The 16,849-nt window shown below is 35.9% G+C and overlaps 1 protein-coding gene across 1 annotated transcript; it reads right to left on the bottom strand.

Moving 5' to 3' along the window:
- Positions 1 to 2,728: 2,728 nt before the first annotated feature.
- Positions 2,729 to 14,231, bottom strand: LOC147381307 (putative calcium-transporting ATPase 11, plasma membrane-type). Its single transcript, XM_086430600.1, has 8 exons — positions 14,007 to 14,231; positions 11,678 to 11,732; positions 9,608 to 11,547; positions 8,581 to 8,736; positions 4,590 to 4,761; positions 4,191 to 4,489; positions 3,086 to 3,401; positions 2,729 to 3,010 (listed from the first exon to the last, which is right to left on the bottom strand). Exons 1-7 carry the CDS (start codon positions 14,178 to 14,180, stop codon positions 3,093 to 3,095), a joined length of 3,105 nt encoding a protein of 1,034 aa, XP_086286726.1. The 5' UTR covers positions 14,181 to 14,231; the 3' UTR covers positions 2,729 to 3,010; positions 3,086 to 3,092.
- Between the last annotated feature and the right edge of the window lie 2,618 nt (positions 14,232 to 16,849).

The following is a 16,849-nucleotide window of genomic DNA, read 5'->3' as shown; positions in this document are numbered from 1 at the left end:
TTGATTCATGGCTTCAAAAGTAGATTGACACTGAACTCTCAAATCAAATTTAAATTTCAAATTCAACTTTAAAAAATTGTCTTCTGTTTTTGTTTGTTACTTAAAATTATGTGATTTACATCCTTATGGCATTTGATCATATTTTAAAGTTGAGGATGCTTGATTTTGATTTTGGGTCCTACCAATTTGATCAATAGCTTAAACCGTCAGTCCGATTTTTAAAACATTAAAAACAACCATCTTTCCCACCTTAATTGATATTTTCGATCAAATATTTAATTTTTCATCATTGGATGACACGTTCTATAGAGAACGATAATTTAGAGCACGACCAAATTCAGAAAAAACTTTGAAGCGGCTAGCCCACTTCAAAATTTCGAACGAACCCTCCTCTTTGGATTACACGTGGCACCTTCAAGTAGGTGTTTTCAATTTTGACGAAAATGCAGGGGCGTGAAATAAATTAAAAATGCCATGTGCCTTGTAACGAAAAGGGTTTCTTCAAAATCGATCTCACCAATTTCATTGATAAAAAAAGATTCACAAATGACTTGTTAATAATTATAGATAACAAACAAATAACGACCACTATCTACAGTTAAAAGGATTTCTCGAATCTCCAGTTGCTTGCATTGATCAAGTCGATCAAATTGATTTGTTTTACAAAAATGAGAAATGAAATTGAAAGTCAACCATATGTCCTGTATACAAATGTTTTAAAATTTTAATTCTTTCACTTAAAACACGTGTGAATCAAATAACACAGAATTATTTTTGTTAACAATTTGACCAAGTCAACTAAAGTCCAGAGGGGCAGACTTCATCTTGCATTTGAGGTGGGGTGGGGTGGGTTAAGACTAAATTACCCTTTTACAATCTAAGAACTGGGGGTTGACTCTGAATTCCGTATAGGAGTAGGTCTAAACCTAAAACATGAATGTGAGGGTAAAAGTATAAAAATCGGTAGTGTTGGGCACACATTTCACTCGATTAGATTAGTCATTAGTCTCTACTTAGGTTCATTGACTAATTCTATGGGTGGTGGGTCTAGACCGAAAAAAAAAAAACATGTACGTTTGACATTGGAAGCACATCATATGGATCATAAATGTATTAAAAAATAGCTTGACAACGGATCTGGAGGAAGAAAAAAATTTGAAAAATCATAAAATAAAGATATTATTATCAAATCCCACATTAAAAAAAAAAAAAAGGGTTTATTTTGAAAAAAAAACTTGTTTAAAAGGTGAAAAAACGTGAATATTTTTTTTTAAATAGTTAGATGTACAAAATGTGTTCTAAACGCGTTTTTAAAAAGACAAAGAAAGCCGTTTTCTTTTTTTTTTGGCCGTGATTGTTACAGACTTACAGTACAAACTTGTTATTGAATCAGAGGTTCCAAAGGGCTTTTTGGGGCTTCTAAAGCACTAAAACTTTATGTAAGCAAATCTAGATATCAAATTTAAAGAGGTCCTTAATCCTTATGCATGCAAGAACAGAGAGAAGACCGATTATCAGTGATTTAACACTAAATTTATTTTAAAAAAAAATGCTCCATACTTACGTTTAATGTTACAATTATCATATATCATATTCATTGAAACAAATAAAATTACAATCCCTTGGCATCCCTCTAGATTTAGTGAATGTGCTGCACGTGCCCTGGAACTAGTCCTTGGACAAGACCATGGTCTATGAACCAAGAAAAGCCCAGATACAAGCCCGGTCCACTGTAAACAGGGATACCCGGTTATAATTATTAAAAAAAAAGAGGCAAAAGGACTTTTCTAGCACCATCCATCAACATGGCTGTTAGGATCAGATGAAAATGCAGATTTCCTAGAGATCAGTATCAATCTTCTAGGGATTAATCCATATTTTCCCAGTGATACATATTTCTTGGGAATCCCTAACATCCCAACTGTCTTTTGATTCAGTCTCAACACAAGATCCTATTTCGTTCAACCTTCAAATCCTGAGAAGATGTGATGTTTTGCGAGGTTGAAGACAATGGATTTTCTGATAGAAAAATCAAGGGTTTTGGGCGGCAAGAGGTTCAAAAGGTTTTTAACAAAAACAAACAAATACAACAGTTACTGAAAACAATGGGTTTTGTGTGGTGGGGTGGGGGGAAGAAGGAGAACGAGGGCCTTTTGTATTGGTCTCTCATGGAAGACGGAAGTCAAGGAGGCATGTCTGAGGTTCGTAAACCAGAGGGTGGGGTAACCCTAATTTTCACCAAAACCAAGAGGGGTACCCCCAACATTACCATAATGTCAATTTTAAATACAATAAGCTCCCAATTTAAGGCAACATTCGAAGATAGTAGCAAAAAGCAATACCAAATAAATAAGTTTCATCCCTAGGTCGGGTTAAAGACACCCCAATTAAATAGAACATACAGAAAGAATATACATGAATGTCTTTATTGGTCCCTACTCAAAATATACAGTTTCCAGCCTAAACTTAAATTGGGCAATTATTAAGACATAGTAACAAAACCATTGAAATGCCCTTTTCTTATCTCGCCAAATCCTTCCATCATTGCCAACCTTGGATTTTTGTGACAAGATTGCCACAATTTAATTAGTAACTCAATTTTGTCTACTATTCTTTCTTCTAAAACAATGAGGAGAATAACTAAAGTTTTACCCTAAGATTATTTCACCGAATAAACCAAAAGTTGAAGAAGATAGAATTTGTATTTATTTATTTATTTATTTGTGCGTGCGTGTGTGTGTGTGTGTGGTGGGGAGGGGGCATAGAAGAGGATGGTATTTCGGTCATCATCTATTAGTCTCATATAGAAGACCATAGTCAAGAAGTGTATGTCAAAACACATGGGGGGGAGGGGGTATCTCAAATATTCACAAAAACCTGGAGGGCTAAGTCTAAAATAGCCCAACTTAAATAAAAGAAATCATTGTACATCAAAGGAGCCAAAATGTTCAAAAACAGTGGATGGAGGAAAAAAATTTACCTGTGGTTGAGGCAAGCATGGAATGGATCCAAGGCACATTAATACAATGATACCGAAAGCGTGTTACATCCATTGCACGTCGCTATCAGTTTGTATTACATAACCTTCTCTTTCATGCTAGCTCTGGACCACTAGGGAGTTCCTCGTAACCCTCGTGATGCTTCTCACTATGCTTGGCTTGTTCAACTGGGATGCACTTTAAGATAACTGCAACGATCATGCTTAGGGATCCAATGAGGATGCTGAGTAACCATAATTGCCAGCTTAGAGGCACAGTGCTTGCAAAAGCACCTAGAAATTCAACCATTATTATTTGGAACGCTACCATTATGACCATGACAATTATGAAGACCCAACTGTCAAACATTCCACGGAAAACATTTATCTTCTCTATGTCACGGCTATTTATTTCATTGAATACCTAAAAAGAAAGAAAAATCCGATCATTGAGAGTTGGTGGTTTATTCGGCAATCACGTAGAAATAAGAGATTGAATTAAACCACATTGAAAGTTTGTGGTCAATTGGTAACACATGGGAGAATAAGAAAATCCCACAAAAAACTGTCTTTGTTGTAAGAAACTTGAGTTTTCTTTCTTGACATGTCACCATTCATCCCAAAAACAAAACAAAAAATCACAACTCAAAACATAGTTTACTATTATTACTCTTAAATTTGTTTCAACGAAGTCTGTACCCAAGTGAATGTTTACTGTTTCACTTGCTAGAATTACATTGAATTTGTAACACGTTAGATTTGATAAGTGCTGATTCACAACTATTCTTGAAAATCCAAATTTAATGGTAGCACTGATGTTTGCATGTTAAATAAAAGAAAGTGACAGTGATCATCTTGTCAATCTAGTTACTTTCGGACTAACAACCTAACCCATATAGCAAGAGAATATTTTAAATAAAGGATGAGTCAATCTTGTGAAGATATATCAAAACTAACCAAGCACTCAACTATCTAATAAAGAAGCTAGCACAAACATGTTCCTCAATTAAATTATCTATACTTCTATGAATATCTATTAGAATCAATTTGGTAACTAAAATGCAAAATAAGTAAATGTCAAGGGAAACTACAAAATCCAAGGTCAACAATGCAAATAAAAAACAACGATAACAGCTAACCAAGATAACATGGTGTTGTGAAAGTCAATGTGATAAGGACTCACACTATTAGAAACGACAGACGAAAACCATACCTGGCAAAAAACAAAAGTATTGAAGATGAAAGTATTGAGTACAGAACTAGCATCTGGACCATTAAGTTTCAGAAGCCGCATCCCATAGAATTCGAGAACTCCAAGGACTACCAATTGATAAATACTCTGACCAATGATATTCCTCCACATGGTCCTCGTGATGAAACTCACACCCCTCCCAACTGGAGGCCTTTTCATCAGATCATCATTGGGAGGTTCAGTAGCCAATGCTAATGCACCCAGAGTGTCCATAATCATGTTGACCCAAAGCAACTGAACAGCCGTAAGAGGAGCAGATCCTGAAAGTTATTCAAAAAAATTAGAATAATCATCAAGGTCATACTTGATAGAACCCCAGAAAATGATCATAAAAAAATGGTTGTGTGATGATCAACGCACCTGAGAGGCACGCTGAAACAAAATTGAGCATAAGAGCAACAACATTAACTGTCAGCTGGAACTGAACAAAATTTTGAATGTTTATATAAACTGCACGGCCCCATTTGACCACATTCACAATAGTCGCAAAATTGTCATCCAATATGATAACATCTGCATTCTCTTTTGCAATCTGTAGATAAAAAATCAACAAAAATGTAAGACTTAAGATAATGGGGATGCATCAGATGAATGGATGGAGTGGCACAATTACATATGCCAAAAAGCACCCCATTAGAATTCCGTAAGTGGATTTGGAGTCTTAAGGACTTTAGAATAAGTTTGACAAAGACAGATTATGTGGAGTTGATAGATACCCACAACAAGGAATAAAAATATGCTAGAAACAATTGCTCCATTCGAGTAGGAGAGACCACAATATTCCATTGGGGCTGGAAAGAAACCACAAAAGCTTAATAATTATTCAATGATCGTCCCTTACACATAGCACCCATTTATAATACTTGTTCTACTACTATCCAACATAATAGGAAGACCCTAGACTTTCAGTTCTATTACAACTCGTAATAGGACTGAAACTAACAACAACAACATTACCAAAATAGAAAGACAACTCTGACCCCATCTATTATTAGGACTTTGACTAGGACTCCAGGACATCCTTGACAGCCATGATGGCTTCCTTAGCCACTTCCTTGGATCATAGAATCCTTCTTTAATTCTTCCTTCACATCCGTAGCTTCAATGATCATGTATTTGGGATTAGGTTGCGTTGGCCTTGTAGACCTACGTGGCATTGGTGTGCCATCATTCGCCCCTCCTTGATAATCGAACCCCCTCCCGAGTTCTTCAATTTGCCACTCCCTTCTATCAACTCCATCCGGGTCGTCCTTTGTTTCTACTTCCTCCGCGTGTGTTTGGGTGCGTCTGCTTTGTTCAAATTCTTGACCAAACTCACACTAAACTTGACCCTAAGACCGTAAAATGTATTTTTTTGGGTTATTCCTCTACCCAAAAAGGATACCGTTGTTATCATCCTCCCTCTCGAAAGTGTTTCATTTCTCGGGATGTCTCTTTCTTTGAGCATACCCCATACTATACTAGGTCAGTTGGCATTGAATCTGAGTGGTTTCCTCTAGATTCTATTGATGATGACCCTCCTTCCTTGTTATTTCCTTTTCCTATGTCTGTTCCTCCTTCTCCATCTCTTATCAGTTCGTCACCTCCTCAATTGCAAGTTTATTCTCGACAGCCACGCAATACTACCATCACTTCTTTGCCAGACCAGTTCGCTTCCTCGCCTCCAGCCCCGCCTCCTACTGTCCCTTGTGATAATCGTCTTATCACCACTCGTAAAAGTACGAGCACTTGTACTTATCCTATTTATAATTATGTATCTGATTCTGCTCTCTCACCCTTCTATCAAAGTTTTCTGACTTCAGTTTCTGTTGTTTCTCTTCCTAATACTATTGCAGATGTTATTGCCCATCATAAGTGGCGAGCAACTATGATTGATGAATTGAATGCTCTTAAAAAAATTTAGACTTGAGAACTAATTCATCTTCTGCCTGGGAGGAAGATTATGGGATACCATTAGGTTTTCACCATTAAACATGATCCTGATGGTTCTATTGCTCATTGTAAGGCCTATCTGGTGGCCAAGGGTTATACTCAGACTTATGAGATTGATTACCAGGAGACATTTGCTCATGTTGCCAAGATGACCACCATTTGAGTTCTCTTTTCTATTGCTACTATCAAAGGGTGGCCCCTCTTTTAGTTAGATGTCAAGAATGCATTTCTTAATAGTAATCTTCAGGAATAAGTCTATATGGTCCAACCTCCTAGTTTTCTTACAGCTACTTCTGGACATGTCTGTCGTCTTCACCATTCTCTCTACGAACTGAAGCAGTCTTCTCACACATGATCTGAGCACTTTACTAAGATAATGCATCAATTTGATTTTCATCAGAGTTTTGTTAATCATACCATTTTCCTGTGCCACTCCCAGGGTAAAACTGTCACTTTGATTGTTTATGTAAATGATATTGTCCTTACTGGAGATGATTGCCATGGCATTACCGAGGTAAAATCTTACTTAGGACGTCAATTTGAGATTAAAGACCTTAGGCATCTTCGCTATTTTTTGGGCATTGAGGTTGTGTGGTCCCATTATGGCATCTTTATCTCTCAGTATAAATATGTCCTTGATTTACTCAGTGATTTCGATCCTATTGAGTAGAATCACAGGTTGGTTGATTCTAAGGGGGAGTATTTGTCGAATATTGGCCAATATCAGTGTCTTGTGAGAAAATTGATCTACTTGTCTATGACTCATCCTGACATTGCGTATGTTGTTAGTGTTGTAAGTCAGTTCATGCACTCTCCTCGCACATCTCATCTTACTGTTGTCTATCGTATTCTTAGATATTTTAAGGGATATCTTGGTCAAGGTATTTTGTTTAGTAATCATGGTCATCTTCGCATTGAGGCATTGATAGATGCAGATTATGTTGGTTCAGTGACTGATAGACAGTCCACTTCTAGGTATTGCACTAAAGTTGGTGGCAATTTGGTAACTTGGCATAGTAAAAAGCAAGATGTGGTTTCTCAGTCCAATGTTAAGTCAAATTATAAAGCTATGGCACTTGGAGTGTGTGAGTTGTTATGGCTCAAGACCTTACTAGCTGATTTGTGTCTTCTCGTGACAACCCCCTTTTTCACTATATTGTGATAATAAATCAACTATTAACATAGCAACAAATCCGGTTCAACATGACAGAATGAAGCATATCGAAGTTGATCGACATTTCATTAGAGAGAAAATTGTTTATGGGCAGATTTATTGTCACTTTGTTCTTATATCTCGGCAACTTGCCGATATTCTTACTAAAAGTGTTAGCAAAACCGCTTTTGAAGGTGTCTTGTCCAAGTTGGACGTAGCCGATATCCATGCACCAACTTAAGGGGGGGAGTGTTGAATAACTCTATTTTCTTAGCTTTTTTGAGTTTTTTGTCCTTTTTAGTCTTTTCCACTTATTAGACTATGTAATCTCTTTAAAGTCTAATTAGACCTGTTGTATAAACATTTTCTATGTTAAGCCCTAGATTGTATTGTCATATCGGGGCATTGGCTTTGTGGGAGTCAGTGTGTGTTTGACCTATATTGATGTTGGGCACTGGGACCCATGTCCTTGTCTTTGTTACATACCATAGAGCATAAACATATGAAGATTAAAAGTTGAGAACTGGGGTTGTAATTGAAGGATTCAATAAGTGCATTTCTATATAACAGAAAATAAGGATGAGAAATGGAAATTATAAAGAAGTAACGAAGGGGAGCAAGGATACGTGCCAATACACCTTTTAAGAGGAACTCAACTTATTCAAATAATTTGCTTTCAGATATTATTTATGCATTGTTTATATGGTTTAAATGAATATAAGATTATCTCAAAACATTCTTTCTATGTTAAGCCCAAGAGACTGTATTGTCATATTGGACCTCAGCCTTGTAGGAGTCAGTGTGTTTGACCTGGTATTGGTGTTCGGAACTGGCAAAACGCAACTTCACTTGGACGAACTGACTTTCAGGAGGAAAAGCAATTTTCACTTGTCTTTGTTACACAGCCTAGATCATACTCTAATGAAGGAAGAGAACAAAAGAAGATTAAAAGTTGAGAGTTGATAATATAGCAAAGTTGGGAAGACTATGGGTTATGGATGGTTATCACTCATGGACTACCAAGGAAAGTGAAGGAAGTTGGCTTAGAAACAGATCCAGGTGGTAATTCCATGAAATAAAATAGTATGACATGACAGAAATAACTAACAAGTGCATCTCAAAACGTGATAAAAAATGATAAAAGAGATAGCAACGATCATGATGATGAAAAAGAAGAGGCCCAAATCCATAAATATAAGAATAAATAGCAGAAATAAGAAGCAATGCAGGAAGAAGATCAACTCTATCCAATCCATGAAACAAAACCTTTGTTCCTGCTATACCCATAGCTAGTCCAATGTCAGACTCATGCAGAGCAGAGGCATCATTGGCCCCATCACCGGTCACTGCAACAACTTCCCCAAACTTCCTCAACTGGTTCACCAAGATATACTTGTCCAAAGGCAAGGATCGAGCCAAGACCTGCGAATATGGTCTTAGAATGTCAAAACACTAATTCTCAATTAAGTGCAGTCATAAAGTAGAAGTTATCTTAGTGAGGTTAAGGGCGAAAGGCACACTTAAGGCAAAAAGGCCTCCTGGTGCCTAAGGTGCATGCCTAAGTGAAGCAAGGCACAATAAAATTATAATATAATTATAACATTATTAAAAAAAAAACAATAATAAAGAATAAAATAGTGAAACATGGGTTCTGGATATTTTACAATGCTAACATGCATAAAAGTGAGTCCTATAAATAAGTTAAAGTATTTAACACTTCAAGAAGAAGAAGAACGACCAGCAACAACCCCTGTTGTTGTTGCTACAATACAATAACAACTAGAGTTGTGAATGGGCGGGTCCGGGTCAGGCTTGGTTGAGCCCTAACCTTGCCCTAAAGAGGCATACTCTAACTAAGACCAAACTTGTACCTTTATTGGCCCTAAGTCGATTAAGTCTTAACTCGATCCCAATGGGCTTGGGCTGACCAAAAATGACAAAATGTAAAATCAAACATTTTTAATGATAAAAAATTATATTTTTCAAATAAATCTTTTTTATATGTAAATATCATACAATCAAATCTAATACTGATGTTGTATATAAAAACAAATATATATATATATATATATATATATATTATATATATATATATTATATATTGAATGAGCCGTGCGCCTTGCACCTGGGTTGAGGCGCAGTCCAGGCATGCGCCTAAGTACATCTCACTTACACTGCTCTGCCTCAAATATATTAAGGCGCTTTCTTTCTGCCCCGCCTTGAGGTGCGCCTGAGGCATACCAAGGGGCTCACCTTGAGTACACAGAGTTATCTAATGCAATGAACTAGGTACCTGCAATTTTGGTATCAACTCATTCATCTCCTGGGGACTCATACTACGAAAATCTGGTCCTTCTATGGCCAATCCTTCATCCTTCAATATGCCACATTCTTTAGCGACAGCTTTAGCTGTATTAATATTGTCCCCAGTGACCATTCTCACATTAATCCCAGCAGCTAAACAAGTCTGAACTGCATCCTTGACTCCAGGGCGAACTGGATTCTTCATCCCAACAACTGCTATCAATGTGTAACCATCGGTGGGAATGCTATCTCTACAGGAAGTCTCATCCACATCCTTAAAAGCCAAGCAGAGAATTCTCAGAGCTTCACAGGCAAAAGCATTTATTACATCTGTCACATTCTTCAACTGTGCTTCTGATAGACACATAAATGATCCAGTGTTATCAATCATTTTGTCACACATCTTTAAGATAACTTCGGGTGCACCACTACAAAACGCTCGGTGCATGCCTGTCGGTAGAGCCACAAGCATGGACATCTTCTTCCTAATTGAATTAAAATGCTCAACCTTCACTACCTCTGCCTCCCTACGTTGGGCATTAAAATTACCCCCCAAAAGCAAGCCAAACTCCAACAATGCTGATTCTGTGGGAGTACCTAAAATAGTATTCTTTCCATCTTTGCCTTTCACCATCTCAGAAGAAGTATTTTGAAAGATAGACTGCAAAAGGATACTCAGTACCTTCTCAGAGATTGCAGTCTTCAGAATATCCCCACTGTCGGAACCTCCAATAATTTTAATTTCTTCGCAGATCCATATTTTAGCTACCGCCATATGGTTGATTGTCAATGTCCCAGTTTTATCTGTGCAAATGCAGCTAGAAGAACCCATGGCCTCACAAGCCGAGAGATGCCTCATGAGTGCCTGATCATTCATTAATTGCTTCATTGCATGGGCAAGGCTCAGTGTTACGGCCAAAGGTAACCCTTCTGGCACTGCAATCACAACTATAGTCACTGCAATAGCAAAATAATTCAGGAGCTTCAATGCATCACTGGAAGACCATTCCAAGAACTCATTGTGAACTACCTTTTCTACTAGAAACCTTGCCACCAGAACCACAAATGTCAGCACAGCAAACACCAAGCCAATCATCGCAATGATGTTGGCAATACCATTCAACTTCACCTGCATTGGTGTCTCATCTTCTCCCGACTCACTTAAAGTCTGCATCAGACTTCCCCATTGGGTCCTCATTCCAACCGAAGCAACCAACATCATACCAGACCCACCTTGCACTTTTGTCCCTGATAGAAGAAAAGGCTTCTTTCTCCATATTTCAACAGGGTCGCTCTCACCTGACAAGCTCGACTCATCAATCAACAAGTTATATCCATATATGAAAATGCCATCGGCTGGAACACAGTCTCCAGTGAATAGATGAACGATATCTCCAACCACCAAATCGTCAAAATAAACCTTCTGTCTATATCCATCTCTTGTGACTTGAACAAAAGTCTTGTTCTTCTCTTTATCCAAATCCCTGAATTGCAAGTACTGCTTGTAATCACTGATTGAGGTAACGATGACTACCAATAAAATGCAAATTATGATTCCCAACCCATCATATATACCTATTGGCCACCCTTCGGTGGCAATTCCAAGACCTATAGAAATAATGCCACATATCATGAGCATAATTAGAGTCAAATCCTGCAGCGTCTCCCATATAAATGTCCAGAAATTTTTGGACAGTTTCTCAACAAATTGGTTGGACCCAAAGATATGTTTTCTCAGAGGTAGTTCACTTGCACTGACTCCTTCATCAATCTTAACAGATAGTTTTCTCGCAATTCCTTCAACTCCTCTCAATGACTCCAAGCTTTTCATATCATGGTTACGAACCATAACTGCAAGTTTGTCGCCATCAATGTCGAAACCTGCTTTTCTAACCTCCTCCAGGGGATTATATGTCTCTTGAGTACCAGCTGTACAAGGATAGATTTTTTTTTTAAAACAAAATAAGGATTAAAGCAGAAACTGGGATAAAAATGATGAAGTGAAGGCCTTGATATTTTTTTTCTTTTAACAAAAGTGTGCGAATGAATGAGACAATACCATCAATGAATTGTAAGGCTGCTTTTTGAACATATAGAGCAACTCTTATGTTTTCCTGAAAGAAAACAAAACGTATATCAGTCAAATTCCTCCCTTCTGAGGTCTTTTTTTTATCGGTAAACATTCTTTTACGAGACTGACAATGCACGAGCATTAATCCAATTGTAACTCTGATTCTCTTCTTAGTTCTCATTCCAGAAGTTAAGTAAATTGAGACCATGAGTTCAAATCTCATTCAAGAAAGCCATCTATGAATCGTTCCACAATGAACAGGATAATTCAATGTGATGTTCATCACATTGCCTCATTTGACAACCGAGATGACTATGGTGATATTTTCAAATCTTGGTTGAGTCAACCAGATTTTAGCATTTTTTTATTAAAATAATAATTTTTCATAATTCAAATATTTATTATTGAAACAAAATATTATCTTGTAAGTAATAATCTTCTAATACACCTTGTTATACAAAGAAAAATTATAATTATTTGCTTATAAAGATATATATTATAATTATAATTATTTTAGCATTTGTTAAACGAGTAGGGGTGTCAATAGGTCGGTTCCGTTCCGGTTCAGTTCCTAAGAAAATTAGAACCATAACCACTATATTTTTTCGGTTCCTATTCTTGTCAGTTCTGGGTCCGGTTCTAAAATAAGTGGAATCAAAACCGCCAAGAATCATGGGTACTGGTTCTCAAGAATCAAAAGGGAAAAAAAATTCAAAATCATTATTAAAAAAAATTCCTTCTAAAAACTAACCTATTATCTACAAAGTATAAACTCAATAAATAAAAAATTCCTCTAAAATATGATTTTAATGATTTTTTTTCAAAAATTAAAATTCATCTTCTTTACAAGTAATAAACTTTAAGAAGAGATGGCCCATTTTAAGCTTCAATATTTAGTTTATATGGAAAATTGAAGAACTTTATATAATTTATGTTAATTTTAAAATATAGAAAAACGTACTAATAATTTGTTCACTAAAAATATTATTTTAATGATTTTTTTTTCAAAAATTAAAATTCATCTTCTTTACAAGTAATAAAAATTAAGAAGAGACACATTTTAAGCTCCAATATTTAGTTTATGTGAAAAATTGAAGAACTTTATATAATATATGTTAATTTTAAAATATAGAAAAACTTTAAATCATGTAAAATACAAAAATAAATGACAAAATAAATCAGTTCCGGCCTTCTGGGTGCCCATCGGATAGAACCTAATGGTTCTAGTTCCTATCGGTTCAATTCCATGCTATAGATCTGGCTTTAATCAGTTCCAATAAAAAGGGAACCGAAACCAGGGTTCTTGGTTTCGGTTCCATGTAAATGGGTACCTATTGACACTAGGGGTGTCAATGAGTATGTTCCGGTTCGTTTCCTATGAAAATTAGAATCATAACCACTATATTTTATTGGTTTCGGTTCTTATCAGTTTTGGTTCCAATTTTAAAATAAGTGGAACCGAAATCAAAACCGCCAAAAATCACGGGTGCCCATCGGTTCCGGTTCTCAAGTATCAAACGAGAAAAAATATTTCAAAATCATTATAAAAAAAATTCCTTCTAAAAAATAACATATCATAATTATAAAGTATCAACTTAATAATAATGAGTTCCACTAAAAAGATGATTTATTGACTTTTATTTTCAAAAATTAAAATTCATCTCTTTACATGTAATAAATTTCAGAAGAAATGACCCATTTTTATATGAAATTTGAAGAACTTTATATTATATATGTTAATTTTAAAATATGGGAAAACCTTTCAATCATGTATAATGTAAAAATAAATTACAAAATAAATTGGTTCCATAGCACCCATTAAATAGAACCTAATGGTTCAGGTTCCTATTGGTTCGGTTCCATATTAGACCCGGTTATAATTGGTTCCATGGAAAGGAAACCAGAACCAGGGTATTCGGTTTTGGCTCCGGGTAAATGGGTACCCATTGACACCCCTAATTGATACCCCTAAAAACGAGTTAAAGGGTTTATGGAGAGATCCAGAGGACTCGATCCATTGGAGGAGTCAAGTCAAGTCGTTATCTTCGGGGCAAGGTGAGATGAGACGAAATATCAATTAACGATTAATAAATAATTGAAAACATGGTTTCAGATACCTCTCTTCTTAGCTCTCATTCTAGAGCTTAGTAAAATTGAGACTAACGATTTCTTGTTCAAATTCTTCTTTCAAGAGGAACAAATTCGGATTATATCCATCAAAGTTACCATAAGTTCAACTATCGAAAGAGAAGAGAGGAGGAATCTGCAGATCTCTTCTTCGAATTCGGATCAAGAAAAGTAAAGTTTAGAAATTAACCTGGATTTGATGCTTCTTTTCTTCAAGTTCGGATCTCTTCTCCAAATCTGCAATCATCCGAAACCTCCTTCGACGATTCTTTACGATTGAAACCGAAGATCTCCATCTCTTTAGAGATTCTTCGGAAGAATTCTTGTACTGGATTTCGAACTTCTCGTTCAGATATCTCTCCATTTTCGAAATCGAAGAAAAAATCACCACCTTCAGACTGTATCAAAGAAGAAGAATAAAAATACTCGCTCATTGACTTTTTAAATTTTAAAATGAGAGCTTCTATTGCCACACCAAGATTTACTAATACCACACAAATTCCTATGTAAACAAAGAGTCGGATATAGTGGTGTGGCGTTAGTAAAAGTTGGTGTGACAATAATAATCCTCCTCAAAAATTTATATGCACTTGACTGATGTTGACTTGACATATATACCGAATCATAGATACTTTTCATGAGATACAAGGGAAAAGTATTTATTGTGCTGGGGTGACAGGATTTATTGTGATTCTCACAATTCTGACGTGGGCATGCATACATAAGATGATTTTTACTCATATTGCGAGGAAATACATCTATGGTTATGTGCACATCCCACGTCAGACTTGTGAGAATCGTAGTAAATACTTTTTGTCATTTTAGCATTTTCCTGTTTCATACTCACCTCCACGTCAGTTTCTATGTCACTCCTGCACGGTCCATTAATTAAGAGAGTTGTTATTGTCACACTAATTTCTATTAACGCCACACTAACTAATATGCGATTATAATGATTTATATAAGAATAGGGGTGGCATTAGTAAAAGTTAGTGTGACACTAATAGCTCTCTTAATTAATTAGAGTAGTGATATGACTACCCACGTGCCACGATCAACCGGCTCTCTTGACATGACAAGTTCAGGAGCCCTAGATCTCTACTTCTTGGGATACACTATTTTATGGGAACGTACAATTGTGTATCTCGAGGCATATAAATCTATGACTCTTGAACTTATCATATCAGAGATGTCAATTGAGTGTGTCACGTGAGATAGTCAAATTATGACGATTCAAGTAATTAATGAGTGATTTATCTAGTATATCCAATTTTTTCATTTTTATTACAAAAACTCCCTTGCAATTATGATAATTCCAAGGGAATCTTACTTTGTGAAGGTCCACGCAATATATGATCATCAAAGTGGATACTTGTCACTACCACATCTCACCTCCCAAAATCATTTTACTAAGTTTCATCATTACCCTCAAAAGCTAATCAACCCACTCATCATTTTATCCAAAAACTCATCACAAGCAATCTCCACTCCCTTTCTCTTTAATCTCCTCACCTAATACACCATAAACTACACATGTCTACCACTTTGTACACATGTCACAATCCCTTTCACCCTCCCAAAACCGAATCATCTATCTCCTTATAAAAACCATTATCTTAATCATACACCCACACCCCTCAACCTTGACCAACATTTAACCTATGAATGGATTGCCTAACCAACCCAACTGGATTTTATCCATGGTTTGTCTCAAAAGCAACTCATTCAGCCTCCTTTTACTAAACTACCCCTTCTTAATATCAAAATGACAAACACCCCATGCTTAAACCTCATGTCATTTTCCCTTAACTTTCTACCTTTGACATTTCTAACCCTAAAACCAATCTCCAAAGCCTGTAAAAAAAATTTCCATTTCCCCTACAAAATTCCTTATGCTATTAAGTCTTTCTTCATTCTAAAGCATATACAAAATTCCTACTAATCCTTCTACTCTCCCTCTCTTTCTCATTCATCTTCTCTAAAAAATGATACACATAATTCTACTAAAGACCTAAAAAAGAGAAGAAAAAAAAAGAGAAAAATGAAGGAAAAAAAGAAATCAAGGTCTTAATGTGGATTAGATTAGGGTTTTATTTAAAAGGATTGTACCCCCTCTCTCCCCTGTCATATCTCCCTCCCTCACTTCTTTAATTTTTATTTAGAAAACCCTTAAGATGTGATGATTACCCTACCTTACCTCCGGTATATCAGACTTTAATTCATTCAAAAAGTGTAGGGGTTGAAGCCCTCCACAAAAAATAAATATTTACTATCTTTAATCCCTACTCACAATTTGCACATACCACAAAAAACTAGTTTTGATGTTGATGTAATTGGGCCCTTCTTTCATAAGATTTGGCTCATAACCATCAAAGGTTAAACTCTTCAAAATTATTTGACTTTGAGGTAAAGTTACAATTGAGAATCCTTCTCTCAATGGGGTGATTCTCATGACTTAGACTGAAAATAATGTCCCCATTTGCTTAGGGGGTACAAATCATATTTTACAACTTTCTTTTCTTTTTTCTAAAATGACCATTTATTTTAAAGTTACCACATTTTGGTGAAGAGAGAGTATGCTTAACACCTTCTCGTCTCTTTAATCAAAACCTTACCTAGATCTTAGGTAGATTAGCACTGAATCCATATGAGAGTCACTACAAAAAATACATTTTCAAAAACTATCTTCCGGTGTCTATTCACACATTTTTCTTAAAAAGAATGGTGACGACTTCAAATCCACGTAGTGGTGATCTTTGGACTCGAAAATCATGTAGCTACACCTCCCATCTAACTATAACGTGTGTGAATGTCATATCAAATACATAAGTGATGATAATATTTTGTGTTATGCCTTTGTGTCATCAAAATCGATTTTGTTGCGCAAATGGATATGCGCACTGATTTGGGTCCCATCGATTGCTCTAACATAATCTTTAAATTTACATATTTCAAACATCAATAACTAAATATGAAATTAAAAATAATATTGAATGAAAAAATTATTAATTAAAATTATGAAATATTACTAAT

This window comes from Akebia trifoliata, unplaced genomic scaffold (genome assembly GCF_017979445.1).
Source record: "Akebia trifoliata isolate Shusen 1 unplaced genomic scaffold, ASM1797944v1 Contig00583, whole genome shotgun sequence".
In the NCBI taxonomy this organism is placed as follows: domain Eukaryota; kingdom Viridiplantae; phylum Streptophyta; class Magnoliopsida; order Ranunculales; family Lardizabalaceae; genus Akebia; species Akebia trifoliata.
Note: the sequence above shows the minus strand (reverse complement) of the source record. Positions and strands in the feature narration are given on the sequence as shown.

Excerpts from the sequence above, each read along its gene's own strand:
- LOC147381307 (XM_086430600.1), bottom strand. The coding sequence starts at position 14,180 with ATGGAGAGATATCTGAACGAGAAGTTCGAAATCCAGTACAAGAATTCT. Across the intron at positions 8,737-9,607 it reads AGTTGATACCAAAATTGCAG|GTCTTGGCTCGATCCTTGCC; the intron begins GTACCTAGTTCA and ends CCATATTCGCAG. Across the intron at positions 4,490-4,589 it reads TGTTTCAGCGTGCCTCTCAG|GATCTGCTCCTCTTACGGCT; the intron begins GTGCGTTGATCA and ends AATAACTTTCAG.